This window comes from Grampus griseus (assembly GCF_964374135.1).
Source record: "Grampus griseus genome assembly, chromosome: 16".
Lineage (NCBI taxonomy): Eukaryota > Metazoa > Chordata > Mammalia > Artiodactyla > Delphinidae > Grampus > Grampus griseus.
The window spans coordinates 47647322-47668843 of NC_139010.1; the positions used below are offsets into that span (position 1 = coordinate 47647322).

The 21522-nt window shown below is 40.9% G+C and overlaps 1 protein-coding gene across 3 annotated transcripts in view; it reads right to left on the minus strand.

Annotated features, from left to right (window-relative positions):
* The window catches only part of PRKG1 (protein kinase cGMP-dependent 1), a gene marked incomplete at its 5' end in the record, with an annotated part of 1185104 nt that extends 1179694 nt beyond the window's left edge, over nucleotides 1-5410 (minus strand). For 2 of the 3 annotated variants that reach the window (XR_014297858.1, XM_082673088.1), the window contains one exon: nucleotides 4504-4530. Coding sequence is in view for 1 of the 3 variants with exons in the window: in XM_082673091.1 (XP_082529217.1) it covers nucleotides 4504-4769 (266 nt within the window). Of the gene's footprint in view, nucleotides 1-4503 lie in introns of all 3 variants that reach the window. The other variant, XM_082673091.1, reaches the window with a different exon arrangement.
* Nucleotides 5411-21522: the final 16112 nt, after the last annotated feature.

Genomic DNA, 21522 nt, shown 5'->3' on the forward strand with positions numbered 1-21522 from the left:
AAGAAGAGGGAATGATTAGGAAATGACAATCCCCAGAGCAGGACGGCCTGGGGAAATTCTGGCCTGGCACAGCACACCCAGGGCGTATGTGCTGGATACAAGGGCTCATTGGTCACTTTTTCATAAGGTCAGTTTCGTGCTGGCTCTAAGACTTCTCAAAAAAAAAAAAAAAATCCTATTCTAATTTAGGGCAGGTTCTTTTCTTCCTATTTGGAAGGATTCACCAGTTAGTAAGATGGAACTGGCCAGATTCCAAGGCTACAGAATATAACTGCTGAGAACTGGGGCTCTAAAGACTGCAAGATTGGGGTTTCAAACACGGCTGCCATTTCCTAGCTTTGAGATCTCAGGTAAGTGAATTAACTTCTTCAAGCCTCAGTGTCCTCACATGAAAAGTACGTATGTGATCTAGGACCACTGGTAGAAAAACAATGAGCTACTGAAAGTAAAGAGCTTAGCACTGTGTTAACATCACTAAGATTAGCTATCTTTATTATTCTTAGCATCGCTAGTTTAAAGCATTGTGTATTTTCTATGTGAACAATTAATAAGCTGGGCCCAGAATTCCACCGGTACCCGCTCATTTCACTGAAGTTGCTTATATCAAAATTAGGCCAAATCCCTTGATTTAGTCTGAAGGTTAAACCAGCTGAAATGAATCAGAGATGCAAAAGGCAAAGAGTTTTCTGGGGCATCCATTCCAAAGCATCCGTGTCCCAGTGGAAGAAGGTACAAGTTCCAAAGGATGAATTACATCATCAAGAATCAAGGGATTTGTGACGGGAAATGCTCAAGTGGCTTGGAATACAATACATTATTCCTGTAACAGATTAATATTGATTCCAGCCTTTGCCTAAGCTAATTTAAAAAACAACAACTGTATGCAGTCTTCTGAGCTAACTGGGTGGTCAAAATAAGGAATTTAGGTGTGTATAAAAAGTTAAGGGGGAGAATTAGGATAGTAGGTAATTCTTGATGTGGAATATATGCATGCACGGAATCAGAAGTTCACAGAAAACCATGTGAAATACTCAGTTATTTGGCAGAAAGTTATATATATAAGTGTAAAGTATCATCATCGTCATCCAAAACAGCCTACAGTTTTCAGTGATTATCACTTGATCTCTACTGGGCATTTCTAAGGGGTCTGAAAATGAGGACTGCAATAAGTCGGATGTTTTCTTTTTAAACATGATCATCATACTGTACACTTGATACTTATGCTGTGAGCTCAGATCTTCCCTTTCCCTAGTATAATTTTCATCTAAGCATTCCTTAGATACTTAGATCATTCTTAATGGAGATTGTGCATTATACCCTCTGTGGACACATGGAAATCTGGCTAATTGGACTGACTTGATTACAATAGTCGGTGAATTCTCCCATTTCCTTCCACTGCAATAAATGCTGAAGATATTTTTACCACCGATTATGTAAATATTTCAGATTGCAATCATTTTCTAAAACAGTGGTTACAGGCAAAAGTTCTTTTATCATTCTGCCCACCAAACAATTCCTACACTTTCAAAATATGTTTCTTTTCTTGTTAGTATAAAAACTGGGTGTCCTAGTAAAGTCTGAAACAAACCTATAGCATGAATAGCTATCACTAAATCCTACAGCAATTGCAATTGAACACTAGCTTTGTGATAAAGCAGTCTCCTTCAGCCCCAGTGAGTGCATCAGGATGGCACAACTTTTAACAAAGGATGCACAAGCTGATGGAATGTCTACTCCCCAAATCCAAATATCTGAAAATTAGCAAATACACTATTATTTTGAAAGCATCTTGTTTGCTGTTAAATGTTGTATCCCAGATATACTTTTTAAATTATTTCTTTTCTTGGCCAAAATAAGGTGTCTCACCAATAATTAAGTTAGTACTGTCTCTTTAAACTCTAGGATGAGTACCTAATTCCAGAGGTTACTATGCCCATATATTATACTTGTCAAAATTCTTTAAACTCTAATGAGTCAGCTTGCTGAAAATACACTCCACGCTTCCATTTGAAAGTATAAAGCTAAGTGCTGAGCTGGGAAAAGTTTACACTCAGTCCCAGCGTAAATCAGCGCACAGAGGAAGTAGAAAAGCACTTCAGCTAGCTGTTGCAGACACAAATACGCGCCCGACCGACCGCTACTGCGCATGATCCACTCTTTTGATGAATGTTCCTACCCCTAACCCGAAAACGTCGGGAGTGTGTGCGCGGGGGCGGGGGAGGGGGCGGGGGAGGAATAAAAAAAAAAAAGGAAGATGATGTGTACGTTTGAAAGATCAGCCATTTCCTCTCAGTACACACAAAAACGCCTCTCATTCCTAGAGAGATTTCTTATCAAGGAAAATAAAAGTGCCTCTTTGAGAGCTAGCTCCTGGATGAGAGTGGACTCTGCGAGAGACAGTTTCCTCTCCTGTCCTCTCTAGACCCCAGTGAAATCTCCTCTTTGCTACGAGGTGGTGCTGGTTACTCTTTGAGGGGCACAGTCCAGACACAGAGATCTGAAATTTCAAAAATGCGATAAAGCCCCAGCCGGTCAGCCCTAGGAGGCGAACAGCTGCCGGGTGACCGCTGATGAAGTGGCTTCTTCAGGAGGTGGGCAGATTGATTCCAGCTGCTGAGAGCGGGGCAGGGCAGCGGCCGAGGAATGCGCAGCTCAGCTGAGGCAAGACACAGCAGCTTCCCAACCAAGGGCAAGGCCAAATGTTAGCTCTGATTGCAGTCTTGGCCTGAGAGAAGTAAGGATGCCATTGTTCCATTTGATAGGGACTTCCAAGGCAGCCTGGGCCAAAAGGTGCTATGTGCACGGTGTCATTTTATATGTGGAGCGTCGCTCAGGAAATCTGAAAGCTGTCCCTCAAGACGTTGGTTCAGAGTGGGCCTGCAGTTCCCAAGGTGAATCCTTTCTGCCTGATTCCCGTTTTTCTCCCTCAACCCACTCCCAGCTCCTGGCCCTTTTCTAACACCTCTCAACCCCTACCCAGACTCCTTTGCTCCCCTCTCCCCCACTCCCACATGCAAACACTGTAATCAGTACACAACTGAAACAGACAAGGAAGGGGTGCAGCGGAGAAGTGGGGGACATCCAGGGCCCTGCAAGTGGCCTGGATGGAGACATACAAGAGGACATGCTCTTTAGAAGTACTGGCCTCAAAGTCAGAGAGCTCAGGAGGAAGGACTAATGTAGGGGTCCCCTGAGGGCCCCAAACTCAGACGCCAAGTGATCTAACAACAGGGAAGGGGTAAGAGGTAGGTGGGCATGAAGGCACGCCTAATGGAATATTCAATATCCTGAGAAATGCACTTTCGGCCGTGCACTTCCAGAGACTAAAAGCCAGTAATGGGCTCTGGAGCCTGCACTTCCTCTCCCTAATGTCCAGAGGCGCTTTAATGCTGCAGCCAATCGATCAGGCTTCTCCGGTGAAGGCGGCCAGTGGAGAGCAAAAGCTTCCTACTTGTGGCCAAAATCGCCCGGCCTCCTCTGCACACCACGAAAGAGTGACAACAACTTTGAACTGTCAGGACTTGGCTCTCAACGTGCTGGGAGAAGGAAAGGAAGGAGCCTGGAGGCGTCCAGAGAAATAGCTCCCCTCCCTCTTAATCCCAGCTTTTCCAGGGAGACTCAGAAGGAAGACAAACAAGGAGGGGGCATTATCCACCCTGAGACAGGGCTGACCAGTAGCCCCAAACCTGCTTCAGGTGCAAGGTCACCGAACCGCCTCCAAGCCCTGGGCAGCCCAAGATGTGGCGCTTCTGGAAGGGACACAAACTGAGCAAAAGAACATCCAGAAAGTGGGGTTTCTTTACAATCTTCTGCTGACATCGCTTGCTGCCTGGAAAGTGACCCTCAGAGGCTGATTCCTGCCGCGGAGACGCATCCCAGTCCCGCCTCCCTCCCCCCACCCCCTCAGCGCCTTCCCAGCAGGGCTTGGGCTCCGGGCGAGTTCAGTCCCTAAATTGAACCCAACCCTGTCCAGCCTCCCGTCGCCGCTCCCAAATGGCTCCAGCGGCGCACTGAGCATGCCCTGTGGCCTGGGTTTGGGGGTCACCTCCGGGAAACTTTCCGGGCCCCGGGATGGGCCGGGTTCTGTCCCCCGCGGGCGCCCCCCCAGGGGTGTGCGAAGGAAAGACCGCGCGACTGCAGCCGCGTGCGGAGCGGCCAAGTTAGCGAGCGCGACAAAACTTTCCACGCTCCTTCTTCCCACCCCACCTCACCCCGCCACAGGGGCGCGTCTCCCCGAGGAGCTCGCCTTTCCCAGCCCGGCGGAGACAAGCACAGCACGTGATGGGCAGAAATAAAAATAAACACTTCCCATTCCCGGCCCGCGAGGGCCAGCCCCCACTCGGCGCGCTGCGGAGAACTAGGGGCGCCCTGCGTCGAGCAGCCCCCGAGCCGCCGCGGCCCGGAGCCCCCAGCCCCCCAAGCCGCCGCCAGGACGGCCACCCGGCCCGCCCGCCGCGAGGGGTGGCCCCGCTCCGGCCCTCCGCGCCGAGCCCAGGCGCCTACCTTTCAGATTTGGTGAACTTCCGGAATGCCTGTCGGAGGTCGTGGAAGGACCTGTACGTCTGCGGCTCGGCCGAGATGCCCTGTGCCCGGGTGGTCCGGGGGCCGATGTGGGTCGAGGGCACGGGCAGCACCGACTGGCACTTATGGAGCTTCCTCTTCAGCTCCTGGATTTCTTCCTCCTTCTCTGACAGCCGCTTCTCCAGCTCTTTGATCCTCTCTTCCTTGAGCATGAGAATCTTGGCAAAGTCTTCCTCTAGCTCGCTCATGTTTTCCCTGAGCCCCTCCGCGAAACTTTGTCTCGGGCGGCGGCGGCGGCGGCGGCGGCGGCTGGGACGACAGCCGGGCGAGGCGAGCGCGGAGTGAGCGAGTGAACGGGCGCTAAGTACTCGAGCGCAGCGGTGCTGCTCCTAGTGCGGCGCGAGAAGCCGCTTTCTTCGAGCCGCTTCTGCTGAAGGGACTAAAAGCACCAAGGGGAGGATGAGAAGTCTAAAAGCGAAGGAGAGGAGAGGCAGAGTGCTAATCGCCCGTCTCTCCGGGGAATAGGTGATTATCTTTCATTGAGAAACCAATTAGAGCTGCCCTTCCTCCCCTGAGACCCCCTCCCCCGTCCCCCTTTCCCAATCACTTCGTGAGAACACGGCGCGCGCGCCACCCCACCGAGAGCCTGCTTTCTAGCTGGGAGGGTTAGACCAGTGAGCCTGGTCTCACCTCATCACATAATAATCACTCTTGCACGCTGTATAGTGCCAAAGGAAAGGGGTGGGGTGGAGGTGGAGGGGAGAGCTTTATGCCACTTGATCCTTGAAATAGCAACAATTACCATGTGATCTGGCAGATGACGCAGCGCTTGTAACTGGAGCCTAAAGACTTTGTGGTGTGTGTACGTGCGTTTGTGTGTGTGTGTGTGTGTGACATTTCATAAATATTAAACTGCCTTTAGACAATAACCTGCGTGAATTCATCTTTGCTTTCACCTTTTACTTCTGCTCTGGATGATAAGGGGGTGTGTGTGTGTTTCTAACTGGGAAGTTCTGTGGTTGTGACCCCGAGTAATAAGAATGACAGAGCACTCGCAGTTCCAGGTGTTTTCAGCATAAACTTTTAGTGGAAATAGTAAACTAAAATTGTTGGTGGGTAAGTTGGATGAATTACTCATAGGGCAATGAGCCAATGTTTACCGAAAAGAATAAAAGGTCCATGCATCCATCGTAAACTTCTTAGAGTTTGGATTCTATTTCATCTGCTACAGTTAAAATTTGTATATTGAGCAGCCAAATTATATTACCATACCATCTTATATGGTTGCGAATTGAGGGCTACCAGTGCTAAGCTGCTGGCTCACCCTACCAGCTCCTGTTTTAGGGAAAAATAGCTTCTGTTATCTGTATTTCTCCCTCACCTGGGCATCCATCACCACACTCTCTGCTAAAGGGATTTTCATACTCATTTGAACCCGGAGTATTTGCTATTTCCTACACTCTATTTTTTGTATATGTATATGTCACAGGGAGCATTTCTTTATAACATAAATCAGTTTAAGAGTTTGTCTGGGTAGGTGGGAGGAGCATTTCCTCAGGTAATGATCCACAAATTAACATAGCTTTTTTAAAGGAAAAAAAATGGATGCAAACTAAGATACCAAAGGGTTTTTGTAGAAATAGTAATTTTCCTTAAAAAGAAAGATCAATGTACAATCCACTGGCTACTTATTAAAAACAAATCTTTCTACCTTGTCTGAAACACCTCAGTAAAGGAAAAAGCAGGCATATACTTTCATTTATAAATAAACCCTGAAATATATTTTACTCTGAAGATGTCTTTATTATTTACTGTTAGTTCTACTCATCTATTTTAAATTAAAAACATTTTAAGCCACATCTGAATTTTTAATCACACCAGATGCTCAAGACTGGCTTCATCTACTCATATTTGAGAAGGAGTTCTCTGTCTTGTTGATAGTTACTATTCTATTGCTTCTATCTATAAACAATTGGCTATAATCCTTTTAGAAACACTCAAAATAATTGGCATTTAAAAATACATTAGAAAAAATTTTTATCACCTTCAAATATCTAGGCATAGGTTCAATTTTATTTATGGGAGATATAGTTTTTAAATGATTCTTAAATGGGCAGGTTATTTTCAAGTCTTATACTAATCTTAAATGCAGATATTCAGATGTTTATCTTGCTTATTAAAAAAAGAAACCTTTAGACCAATATTTTACACACATCTCAAAACCCTAAATTTACCCCTATCTTCCAAAATTAATCTTATTTTTTTTAATAAATCAGTTTTAACTTAGGTAATGTTGACACCCGGTGACCTTAAATCGTGTGCATTGGCTTAGGAAATACTTAGAGCACAGGAACGCTTGAGAAAATACAGACTGGTAGAAGAGTATACACTGATTTATTAAAAATCATAGCATTTTAAATCTGTAAGCAACTTTGAAGATGATCTAACCCAACCACTTCATATTATAAAGGAGGAAAATGAAATCTTGAAAGGTGAAGTCCCAGATCACCCAAGGGCAAAAGTTTGAAGCCAGGATTCCCCAGGCCATGCTGCTCCTAGCTTGAAGCCTGAAAATCTAGAAATTCTATGATTCTGAGACTCTAGTGTTCAAAGATGTGACTTTACCCTTTGTTCTTTGCATTTAAATCTGTAGCAGAAAGTTTCAACTGTCAAAGCAAAAAGTGTTAATGAAACTTTAGATTTTTTTTTTCTTAAAGGAGAAGGTCGCCATCTAGTGCCCTTGGAGATATTTGCTAAATAAATATCTTAATCACAGGGAAGTGAGGCTAGGTCCTTAAATACCTGTGCGAGAGTTTTCATGTTCCATGTTTGAACGAAATAAAGAAAATATACAGAATTTTGTGTCAGAATAAAACACTTTTTAAAATGACAAATTTAAAAATCTTTTAGCTACTGGATAATGACAGTGACGGTACATATCCATTGAGTGTTTAATATGCACCAGCGCAGGGCTAAACCCTTTATGTGACTAGATGGTTTTATCCCCAAGATGACTCTGTAAGGTAGGTACTATTATTTATTCTCATTTTATAGATGGAGAAACTTAGCCAGATTAATTTGCCCATGGCCACACTGTCCAGATTTGACCCAGGCTGTCTTAATCCCCATGCATACTGCTTCTACCTGAAATACATTAAAATGTCCACTTCTCTATGAGCCCAGTGACAAGCAAAACTAGAAGTTCTTTATTGATGAGAACATACTAAATTTAAAATCCCATATAAGCTCAGGTAAGTATCTAAGACTCTGGCTTCTCAGCAACCAATCTCTTTACCAAAGTTGTTTTCCTTATGATACTTTGGGATCTACTATACATTTCATATACAGTTTCAAAAGTACATGTACCTTCACATGTTATGATGGCGCTTTGCCTCTCCACCTCCACCCCGCTAATAAGGAACACTTTCTAAAGAACTTGAAGCCGTATGGATGTGAGTAGCTCATAGGGAATTCCTGTCCTTTAATCCAGGTCAGTGTCACATGGGGCAATGGGAAGACAGTATCTATATATTTTTAAAAAGTCAATAATAATAATAAAACAGACTAATAGTCTGCTTTTTATTATCACTATATGCCAGGAGTTCTCACCAATGTCTGTGATAAAATACTCCTCTCCCCACCCCCAAAGAATATTGTTGGTCTAAGTTCAAGCAATTGCTGCATTTATTGTTGAGTGGGTGGACCACTCCCATTGCCCCACCCTTGGAACAACACTGACCTTGTTGCATGTTACAAGGATCCAGAGTGAAGAAAATAGTCATGTGCAGATGGTTTGAGTGAGGTCCCACGGATGGCAGTAGAGGAGTGCAGAGAAAGTTTTGGGGAAATGAAAATATAGACAAGGGTCTAAGCTTTTGGGAATGGGTGAGATGAGGGGAATTTAAACCATCTATTTTCAATACCTTACATCCAAACACCGCTCTTGGCTACAAAGATGACAGTATTTGTGGGAAATTGCACGCAATACATTTTCCATCAAGGGATGCAATTAGTAAGCTAAGAGTACTGGACTGGATCCAAAAACTATATTTATTTCTCAGCTCTGTCACTTCCCAAGCTGTGTGCTCTCAGGCAAATCCCTAAACTTATCTGGGATTCACTTTCCTCATTTGTAAAATGGGGAATGGGAGTCACCTTGGGTCCATTTCACCTTTCTATCTTTAAAGAGTCTATGGAATTCTGCTCTCCCTATGACTTACATTTTGAAATTATCAGTCTGTTTTTATAGACAACATCCATTTGTGTACTTCCGCTGAGTTTAAAGCTGAAAAGAAAGATTTATGATGGAGTCTGGTTGGTCCTATAAAGATTACAGTGACTTTGTGATTAACAGAAACTTGGACCATTTTCAGTTAATTCTACATCATACTTGATGTGGCTTCAACATTATCACCTAAATCATTCTGGTGACCATAAAGTGTGGTCACACCTTAGGCGAGATAAAAGCTTGAAGTCTTGAAATACAACCACATCTATGTTAACCACCACACAGAACATGAAAATAGCAAATGAAGTGTTGCCTCAGTTAAACTTCAAAACTGGTTTCAATGTATTGAATTTACTTAATGTAGCACAGATTATGTTTTCTTGTAAAACATGTTCCTACAGAAAAGCATGCATAAATGTTTTTCACCATGTGGTCCTATTGGTGTAAATGGAGTTCTTTTTCATGCTGCATGCAATAGGAAAACCACTGCCTTTTACAATTTTCTGTGGTAGCTGTCTAAAGGTTTGAAAAAAATTTTTTCCTAGGAATTCTGAAAATAAAACTAAGAGATTATGGTACTTATATATTGTAGAAATCAAGTTCTGCCATATATTAAGAACCTTGAACCTGAAACATGGAGGTACACGTGCTATGGAACTTCAGGCAATTAATTTCATCCCCCTGAGACTCAGTTTTCCCAACTATAAATTGGACTTACGGATATTCAATTCTCACATCTGCATCTTTAAGGCTCAAATGCAGTGAGATGAAAACAAGATGTTGTTATCATTTAAATGTGACCCTACATAAATAATATAAATAAAATGGTAATGGATCCTCTGCTTTGATTCTTGGTGGAGAAAGTAGCCCATCAGGGGACTGAACAGACTGGTGTGGTGGTGATGATGCTGGTAATATTTATACTAATTCAGCCTACTCGTTACTTGTGTAGGCAGGATTCAAAGACAGCCCCCAAGCGTCTCACCGCTTGGTGATATGTACCTTCTCCCGGTTATCCAAACACTAACCAAGGTGCCGCTGTGAAGGCACTTTGCAGAAGTAACTAAAGTATCTTAAAGTTGGCTTTAATATAAGATCTACTGGGTGGGTCTGACCTAATCAGGCGAGCCTTTAAAAGGGACTGGGCTTTTCCTGGAGACTGGGATTCTCAGTATGAGAGGGACTCGACTCGGGGGAGATTCTCCACTGCTGCCTTTAAAGACAGAAGGGGCCATGTGACAAGGAATGCAGGTGGAACCTAGGTGATGAGAATAACCACTGACAGATGGCCAGCAAGGGAATGGGGACCTCAGTCCTACAACAGAAGGCAACTGACCCCTATCACAACCACTAGAGTGAGGAAGAGGACCCTGTACGCCAGATGAGAGTACAGCATGGCTGACACCTTGATCTCACCTTGATCAGAGGACCCAGTCATGCTATGCCCAGACTTCTCACCTCCACAACTGTGAGATAAAAAGCAAGTGTAGCTTTAAGTCTCTAAGTTTGCAGTAATTGGTTAGACAACAAGATAAAACTAATGAATTACTCAGCTACCACTTTAAAATGGCCATTAAAAATGCCAGAAGTGTTCTGCCACTCTCAGAAAGCCTGACTTTACAAGAGTCATTTTCAGTGAAGCTACTTTAGCACGTTTCAAGCAGGTACTTGGGGACATCAAAAGTTGTTATAAATTACAAATTGCTTAAAGCACACTGATGACAACACAGATAGCCTTCTGAGTATGACAAACTCTCTTCCATAAAAGATATTCATGTTTAAAAGTTGTGTCTTATTATGACTGAAGTGTAAATCCTTCCAACCATACATTCTAGAAGGGATTGGAACCACTCACTAGTTTAAACTTTTATGGGGTAGAAATGCTACCATAGTTTACCTTGGGTAAGTGAACTTGCTCTGTGAGCTTGGGCAAATTATTTCATCTGCTGAGCCTTATAGTTTTCTCATCTGTAAAATAGTAATAACTCTTGTACAGCAGTATGTGTTTTTATAATATGTTCAGCTCTGGAAATACATTTAAATATCTTGGATTCTTATTAATTGGATACTTCCATAGCCATTCATGGAAATTAAGTGCCCCCACATCATATTGCCTTTCAGGTTCCGGTTCTAATCAAATATTTGAGAAGAGGGGCTGGAAAGAATACAAGTCCTTTGAGTCTATCTTTTTATTTGATTTGACTTGACGTTTTGGTTTGATTTTTTTATTGAGGTATAGCTGATTTATAATGTTGTGTTAGTTTCAAGTGTATAGCACAGTGGTTCAGTTATATATATACATACACATATTCTTTTAAAGAATCTTTTCCATTATAGGTTATTACAAGATATTGAATATAGTTCCCTGTGCTATATAGTAGGTCTTTGTTGGTTTGATTTTTAAAGTGAGAGACACTGGACTCATCTACATGGAACTTCTTTATATAAACTGTTATAAAATTTAGAAAACAGATGTACATGATACAGAATTCAAAAAACAAAGGATATGCAGTGAAAGGTAGGTCTCCTTCTCATCCCTGTTCCCCAGCTACACAGACCCCCTTTTATGGAGGCAGCCACTCACTGTTACCATTTATTTGTGCATGCCTCATTCAATAGCATATTCATATAAAAGCATAATTGTATATAAATACATATTTTTATACAACTTTGACACAAAAGATTTAATATCTGGTTTGTATGTTAGCCTACTGCCTAACTTAGTGCTGTCATTTCCTGACTTTCAGAACCGTTAGTCCAATGCAATATGACACAGCAGTCCCATTTTGTGATAAAATGCTCAGTAACAAGGGACAAAGACGAGAGTATGCCCTTTCTTCACATAGATGCTATAGGATTATAGTTCTTCTTACCTTAAAAAAATGGCATTTGGTGTCTTATTAAATATTTTTAATAACAACTCAGAACGTTCTGATATTTTAAAAGAAAAAGCTAAATATTATTACATATGTATGTTTTTTAAGAATATGATAAAATCATCTCTGGTCTTAATTCTCACCACCTGCTTTTTATTGATAGAGACATTCATCTGTGCTTAACTCAGGTTATTTCAAATTAACAGTCCCCATGTAAAAAAGCTAACAAACCATTACCAGGCATAAGGAACCCTATATTTTGACAATCACTCAAATTGTTATAACTATCATTATTTTTCTTGGTCTCTAATCAAAACTGCATAGTTAGTTCAATAGTTCATTTACTATTTCTGATGCAAAGGGGACACATTTATTTGGAAATTATTTTCTCAAAATGTCTAGTCATTTATTATAAAAATATATTATAACTTGTTTTTATAAAAAAAATAGTTCCACTGAACCTACAGTATTCCAGGAGATATTAAAACTCCCATATTTACAGGTAACGTCCCCAAGTGCCGTGTTGATGATATTTTTCCCATCTGTGTTATATAGGGCTCCATTTCGGCAGCCTTAATAAGAGTGAGAAGGTGGTAGAAACACTCAAAACTGTCCGATAATAATCTTAAATATTGCATTAGTTACAATGAAGAATCTTTTTTTGTGTGTTGAAAAACACTTTGGCTCAGCAGAATTCTCCCCTTCCCACAGCATCCTTTCCAGCCACCCACAATTTGCAGAGAGGTGGCAGAAAGACAGAAGGTATTGAACTACGAAGACACAGTACCATGCCACCTTTCATTCAAGACTTCATCTAATAAAGGGAGATCACTTTACAATGCTCGGGCAAGCAGACATTACTCAGACTGTGGCTAAAATCATCAGCAAGAAACTCTGCCAGGAATACTTTGGGTAACATGAGGTGGTGCTGGAGCGTGTGTGTGTGTGTGTGTGTGTGTGTGTGTGTGTGTGTGTGTGTGTGTGTGTGTGTGTGTGTGTGTGTGTGTGTGTGTGTGTGTGTGTGTGTGTGTGTGTGTGTGTGTGTGTGTGTGTGTGTGTGTGTGTTTCAGTCATTGTACTTTTCTTCTAAATCATTTTTCTAGCTTGGGTATGTCAGTAAAAACAAACTCTTCCTTTAAAAATGTCTCCATTCAAAATATTTGGATATTTTAATGTTAAGAGCATAAATGGAGTAATGTTAAGAACAGATGGGAAATGCCACAAGTTGCTGGGGATTAGATGCTAGCGCACTGTTATTAATCAGGAGTGACAACTTCCTCTCCTCCATAGCTAAACAAACTGATTTACCTTTTGCGTAAATGTCAAATTAGCATTCTAGGAAAGATGCTGGAGAAGGGCCATTTATGTCAGGAATCTTTTTATTAAGAAAGATATCATAAATCTGGCATTCTTCCTTTGAATGGGAAACTAAAAATAAATGTTTGTATTACCTGATCAAATGCACTTGGTTTCATTTATTCAACAAATATGTTTTGCTCACTTTCTACAGATCCCAGGCATTCCCCTAGACACTAAGGATAAACAGACACAAATTAGAGCATCTGCCCTAAAAAAAGAAATGATACAAATGAACTTATTTACAAAAGAGAGACAGACTCACAGATCTGGAAATCAAATTTATGGTTACCAAAGGGGATACGTGGGGGGAAGTGATAAATTAGGAGACTGGGATTAACATATACACACTACTATATATAAAATAGATAACCAATAAGGACCTACTGTATAGCACAGGGAATTCTACTCAATATTCTGTAATAACTTAGATTGGAAAAAAATCTGAAAAAAATTGAGATATATATATATATGATATATATATGACTGCTTCACCCTACTGTACACCTGAAACTAACACAACGTTGTAAATCAACTATACCCCAATAAAAAAGTGAAAAAAAAAAACAAGAAGCTTATGATAGTGTAGGAGGAGCAGCTTAGGGGGAGGGATAATAGATACGGAAATGACTAACTTTAAAGCAAAAGTGAAAAAAGTAAAAGCTTATCATAATACAGAATAAGGGGAAGGAAAAGTAATAAGCCATGTGTGTGTGTGAGACAGACAGAGACAGAGAGAGAGAGACACCTACAGAAAGCTTAAATCACCAAATAACCAATTGACATAAGCCCACTTGGTTGAAACCAAAGGATTAGTTTGCCAAATTAATGCACTAGTTGAATTTCTGTAACTTACAGTTGACGAAAAACTTTTATTAAGGAAGAGCCTTTTTGAATATATGTATAATCCCTTAGAATGGATTCTTCTATGAACATGTCCTGGAAACCACAGGTAATTTTTTGGTCAGGGGAATCTCAAAGTGGGGGGCAGCAGCTGGCATGCGAGGAACAAAGCCACATGCTTGCCAGAAAGTACACCTGGAGTACCTTTCCCGCAAAAGTGAAATTTATCCTAGGAGGCACCAAGGATTTCATAAAACGCCATAACCAGGGAAATTTTACAGTAAGTAACATATGGAAGATTCCAAAGTGACATTTGGAAATAGCAAAATACCTGTCGCACCTATGAAATGATACTATAGTCTCTTCACTGGGTTTCGTGTTTCATCTAAAATTAGCCTCCTTTTATCCTTCTTCTATAAAGACTGCTCTTTCCTTGTGAGTGCGAAAATCTATTCACCAGGAAAATCAGGTAAAAATAATTAGATAGCTTAAAGAAACAGACTATCCTGACAGAGCTAACCTTGGAAATTCAAACACATTTATTTGTTTAATAGAAAAACATACCATACATTTGTATTATCATTATTCCATTTCTTAGAGAACAAAGAGATCCATTTTTACTTTAAAAGATTAACTCATTTTTCCAATAAAGACAAAAGTAATAATTCAAACACTTGTAATAGAGAATGCTCATTAGTATATAGCATGGGATAAGCAGCTTTTCAATTGCTATTACTGATGAGTTACTGTATGAAAGAGATTACAGGCAAACTGGAGAATATGGGCATAAAAAATTATAAACCATTGTATCAATAAGAGTAATTTTTAATAGTAAAAACAGATTATTCTATACTTAGAAAACTAAGAGTAGTATGATTAATCAAAATTGCATTTACATATTATAATATCACCCCAGATAGATTTATCTCTAAATTCAACGCAATTCCAACAATAGTTTTAAAAATAGAAGTTGATGAATTGATTTTAAAATTCATACAAAACAGATGTTGCAGAAAAATAAAGATATTTGAAAAGCAACAAAAATAATGGTCAAGAGTGGCCCCCACTTGCCGCAACTAGAGAAAGCCCTCACACAGAAATGAAGACCCAACACAGCCAAAAATAATAATAATTAATTAATTTTAAAAAACGTATAGGTGTAATTACATGTTGTCTCGGAGCTGCTTCAAGATAATACGGAATGGAGTGAAACAGGTGGGGGTATAGATAAAACATGACAGCCATCAATCAGTTGGTAAATATTAAAGCTGGATGAGTTCATGGATATACAAGGAACACTTACAGTATTTTGCATACTTTTGTATATGTTTAAAATTTGTGATAACTGTTTAAAAACAAGACGACACTGTAGAAAACAGTTCGGCAGTTTCTCAAAGGTTAAGCGTAGAGCTACCGTATGATCCAACAACTCTGCTACTACCAACACTGCACATCTAACAGAACTGAAAGCAGGGATTTGGACAAATATTTGTACACCAATGATCATAGCAGCATGACTCACAATAGCTACAAGGTGGAAACAACCCAAGAGTCAATCAACCGATGAATAACAAAATATGATATATACACACAGTGGGATTTATTAAGCCAAAAAAGGAATGGCATTTTGTTACACGCTATAACATGGATGAACCTTGAAAACACTATGTTTAGTGAAATAAGCCAGACATAGAAGGATAAATGTTGTAGATTCCACTTAAACGAGGTACCTAGAATAGGCAAATTCATAGAGACAGAAAATAGAGGTTACTAAGGGCTGGTGGGAGGGAAAATGGGGTTGTTACTGTTTGATGGTTACAGAGTTTTTGTTGAGGATGATGAAAAAGTTTTGGTTATAGACAGTGGTGATGGTTACACAACACTGTGACTATTTAATGCCACTGAACTGCATATTTATAAATGGTCAAAATAAATATGATTTATGTATATTTTACCACAATAAAAAAGAGAGGAATAAAAAAATAAATAATAATAATAATGGTCTTGTCCTACTGCCTATCAAGTGTACTATAAAGCTATAGTAATTAAACTAATGTGATGAGCAATTTAAAAAATGAGCTAATAACAATGCATAGCGAGATGGCGGAAGACTAAGACGCGGAGATCACCTTCCTCCCCACAGATACACCAGAAATACATCTACACGTGGAACAACTCCTACAGAACACCTACTGAACGCTGGCAGAAGACCTCAGACCTCCCAAAAGGCAAGAAACCCCCCCACATACCTGGGCAGGGAAAAAGAAAAAAGAATAAACAGAGACAAAAGGATACAGACGCGACCTGCACCAGTGGGAGGGAGCTGTGAAGAAGGAAAGGTTCCCACACACTAGGAAGCCCCTTCGCGGGCAGAGACGGAAGGTGGCGGAGGGGGAAAGCTTCGGAGCCGCGGAGGAGAGCACAGCAACAGGGGTGCGGGGGACAAAGCGGAGAGATTCCCGCACAGAGGATCAGGGCCGACCGGCACTCACCAGCCCGAGAGGCTTGTCTGCTCACCCGCCAGGGCGGGCGGGGCTGGGAGCTGAGGCTTGGGCTTCGGTCAGAGCGCAGGGAGAGGAGGGGGGTTGGCGGCGTGAACACAGTGCGCCACGGCTGGCTGGGAGGGAGTCCGGGGAAAAGTCTGGACCTGCCGAAGAGGCAAGAGACTTTTTCTTACCTCTTTGTTTCCTGGTGCACGAGGAGAGGGGATTAAGAGCGTCGCTTAAAGGAGCTCCAGAGACGGGAGCGAGCCGCGGCTAAAAGCGCGGACCCCAGAGACGGGCATGAGACGCTAAGGCTGCTGCTGCCGCCACCAAGAAGCCTGTGTGCGAGCACAGGTCACTCTCCACACCCCGCTTCCGGGGAGCCTGTGCAGCCAGCCGCTGCCAGGGTCCCGGGATCCAGGGACAACTCCCGCAGGAGAACGCATGGCGCGCCTCAGGCTGGTGCAACGTCACACGGCTTCTGCCGCAGGCCCGCCCCGCACTCCGTGCCCCTCCCTCCCCGCCGGCCTGAGTGCGCCAGAGCCCCTGAATCAGCGGCTCCTTTAAACCCGTCCTGTCTGAGCGAAGAACAGATGCCCTCCGGCGACCTACATGCACAGGCGGGGCCAAATCCAAAGCTGAGCCCCTGGGAGCTGTGAGAACAAAGAAGAGAAAGGGAAATCTCTCCCAGCAGCCGCAGAAGCAGCGGATTAAAGCTCCACAATCAACTAGATGTACCCTGCATCTGTGGAATACATGAATAGACAACGAATCATCCCAAATTAAGGAGCTGGACTTTGAGAGCAAGATTTATGATTTTTTCCCCTTTTCCTTTTTTTGTGAGTGTGTATGTGTATGCTTCTGTGTGAGATTTTGTCTGTATAGCGTTGCTTCCACCATTTGTCTGAGGGTTCTATCCGTCCGTTTTTTGTTTTATCTTAATAATTACTTTTTATTTTAATAACGTTATTTTATTTTACTTTATCTTTGTTCTTTCCTTCCCTCCTTTAGACAACGAATCATCACAAATTGAGAAGGTGGACTTTGAGAGCAAGATTTATGATTTTTTCCCCTTTTCCTCTTTTTGTGAGTGTGTATGTGTATGCTTCTATGTGAGATTTTGTCTGTATATCTTTGCTTCCACCATTTGTCCTAGGGCTCTATCCATCCGTTTTTTTTCTCTTAATAATTATTTTTTTATTTTAATAACTTTATTATATTTTATCTTACTTTATTTTATTTTACTTTATCTTCTTTCTTTCTTTTTTCCTTCCTTCCCTCCTTCCTTCCTCCCTCCTTTCTTTTTTTCCTTCTTTCCTTCTTTTCTTCTTTCTTTCCTTCTTTCTTCCTTCCTTCCTTCCCTCCTTTCTCTCTTTCTTCCTACTTCTATTAATTCTTTCTCTCTACTTTTTCTCCCTTTTATTCTGAGCCATGTGGATGAAAGGCTCTTGGTGCTGCAGCCAGGAGTCAGTGCTGTGCCTCTGAGGTGGGAGAGCCACCTTCAGGACACTGGTCAACAAGAGACCTCCCAGCTCCACATAATATCAAACGGTGAAAATCTCCCAGAGATCTCCATCTCAATTCCAGCACCCAGCTTCACTCAACAACCAGCAAGCTACAGTGCTGGACACCCTATGCCAAACAACTAGCAAGACAGGAACACAACCCCACCCATTAGCAGAGCGGCTGCCTAAAATCATAATAAGTCCACAGACACCCCAAAACACACCAACAGACGTGGACCTGCCCACCAGAGAGACAAGATCCAGCCTCATCCACCAGAACACAGGCACTAGTCCCCTCCACCAGGAAGCCTACACAACCCACTGAACCAACCTTAGCCACTGGGGACAGACATCAAAAACAACGGAAACTACGAGCCTGCAGTCTGCAAAAAGGAGACCCCAAACACAGTAAGATAAGCAAAATGAGAAGACAGAAAAACACACCGCAGATGAAGGAGCAAGATAAAAACCCACCAGACCTAACAAATAAAGAGGAAATAGGCAGTCTACCTGAAAAAGAATTCAGAATAATGACAGTAAAGATGATCCAAAATCTTGGAAATAGAATAGACAAAATGCAAGAAACATTTAACAAGGACCTAGAAGAACTAAAGATGAAACAAACAATGATGAACAACACAATAAATGAAATGAAAATTACTCTAGATGGGATCAATAGCAGAATAACTGAGGCAGAAGAACGGATAAGTGACCTGGAAGATAAAACAGTGAAAATAACTACTGCAGAGCAGAATAAAGAAAAAAGAATGAAAAGAACTGAGGACAGTCTCAGAGATCTCTGCAACAACATTAAATGCACCAACTTTCAAATTATAGTGGTTCCAGAAGAAGAAGAGAAAAAGAAAGGGACTGAGAAAATATTTGAAAAGATTATAGTTGAAAATTTCCGTAATATGGGAAAGGAAATAGTTAATCAAGTCCAGGAAGCACATAGAGTCCCATACAGGATAAATCCAAGGAGAAATACGCCAAGACACATATTAATCAAACTGTCAAAAATTAAATACAAAGAAAACATATTAAAAGCAGCAAGGGAAAAACAACAAATAACACACAAGGGAATCCCCATAAGGTTAACAGCTGATCTCTCAGCAGAAACTCTGCAAGCCAGAAGGGAGTGGCAGGACATATTTAAAGTGATGAAGGAGAAAAACCTGCAACAAAGATTACTCTACCCAGCAAGGATCTCATTCAGATTTGACAGAGAAATTAAAAGCTTTACAGACAAGCAAAAGCTAAGAGAATTCAGCACCACCAAACCAGCTTTACAACAAATGTGAAAGGAACTTCTCTAGGCAAGAAACACAAGAGAAGGCAAAGACCTACAATAACGAACCCAGAACAATTAAGAAAATGGGAATAGGAACATACATATCGATAATTACCATAAATGTAAATGTACTAAATGCTCCCACCAAAAGACACAGACTGGCTGAATGGATACAAAAACAAGACCCATATATTTGCTGTCTACAAGAGACCCACTTCAGACCTAGAGACACATACAGACTCAAAGTAAGGGGACGGAAAAAGATATTTCATGCAAATGGAAACCAAAAGAAAACTGGAGTAGCAATTCTCATATCAGACAAAATAGTCTTTAAAATAAAGACTATTAGAAGAGACAAAGAAGGACACTACATAATGATCAAGGGATCAATCCAAGAAGAAGATATAACAATTGTAAATATTTATGCACCCAACAGAGGAGCACCTCATTACATAAGGCAAATACTAACAGCCATAAAAGGGGAAATCGACAGTAACACATTCATTCTAGGGGACTTCAACACCCCACTTTCACCAATGCACAGATCATTCAAAATGAAAATAAATAAGTAAACACAAGCTTTAAATGATACATTAAACAAGGTGGACTTAATTGATATTTATAGGACATTCCATCCAAAAACAACAGAATACACATTTTTCTCTAGTGCTCATGGAACATTCTCCAGGATAGATCATATCTTGGGTCACAAATCAAGCCTTGGTATATTTAAGAAAATTGAAATTGTATCAAGTATCTTTTCCGACCACAATGCTATGAGACTAGATATCAGTTACAGGAAAAGATCTGTAAAAAATACAAACACATGGAGGCTAAACAATACACTACTTAATAACGAAGTGATCACTGAAGAAATCAAAGAGGAAATTAAAAAACACGTAGAAACAAATGACAATGGAGACACGACGACCCAAAATCTAAGGGATGCAGCAAAAGCAGTTCTAAGAGGGAAGTTTATAGCAATACAATCCTACCTTAAGAAACAGGAAACATCTCTAATAAACAACCTAACCTTGTACCTAAAGCAATTAGAGAAAGAAGAAAAAAAACCCCCAAAGTTAGCAGAAGAAAAGAAATCATAAAAATCAGATCAGAACTAAATGAAAAAGAAATGAAGGAAACGATAGCCAAGATCAATAAAACTAAAAGCTGGTTCTTTGAGAAGATAAACAAAATTGATAAACCATTAGCCAGACTCATCAAGAAAAAAGGGAGAAGACTAAAACCAATAGGATTAGAAATGAAAAAGGAGAAGTAACAACTGACACTGCAGAAATACAAAAGATCATGAGAGATTACTACAAGCAACTCTATGCCAATAAAGTGGACAATCTGGAAGAAATGGACAAATTCTTAGAAAAGCACAACCTGCCAAGACTGAATCAGGAAGAAACAGAAAATATGAACAGACCAATCACAAGCACTGAAATTGAAACTGTGATTAAAAATCTTCCAACAAACAAAAGCCCAGGACCAGATGGCTTCACAGGCGAATTCTATCAAACATTTAGAGAAGAGATAACACCTATCCTTCTCAAAATCTTCCAAAATATAGCAGAGGGAGGAACACTCCCAAACTCATTCTACGAGGCCACCATCACCCTGATACCAAAACCAGACAAAGATGTCACGAAGAACGATAACTACAGGCCAATATCACTGATGAATATAGATGCAAAAATCCTCAACAAAATACTAGCAAACAGAATCCAACAGCACATTAAATGGATCATACACCATGATCAAGTGGGGTTTATTCCAGGAATGCAAGGATTCTACAATATACGCAAATCAATCAACATCATATACCATATTAACAAATTGAAGGAGAAAAACCATATGATCATCTCAATAGATGCAGAGGAAGCTTTTGACAAAATTCAACAGCCATTTATGATAAAAACCCTCCAGAAAGTAGGCATAGAGGGAACTTTCCTCAACATAATAAAGGCCATATATCACAAACCCACAGCCAACATCGTCCTCAATGGTGAAAAACTTAATGCATTTCCACTAAGATCAGGAACAAGACAAGGTGCCCACTCTCACCACTATTAGTCAACATACTTTTGGAAGTTTTAGCCACAGCAATCAGAGAAGAAAAGGAAATAAAAGGAATCCAAATCGGAAAAGAAGAAGTAAAGTTCCACTGTTTGCAGATGACATGATAATATACATAGAGAATCCAAAAGATGCTACCAGAAAACTACTAGAGCTAATCAATGAATTTGGTAAAGTAGCAAGATACAAAAGTAATGCACAGAAATCTCTGGCATTCCTATACACTAATGATGAAAAATCTGAAAGTGAAATCAAGAAAACACTCCCATTTACCATTGCAACAAAAAGAATAAAATATCTAGGAATAAACCTACCTAAGGAGACAAAAGACCTGTAT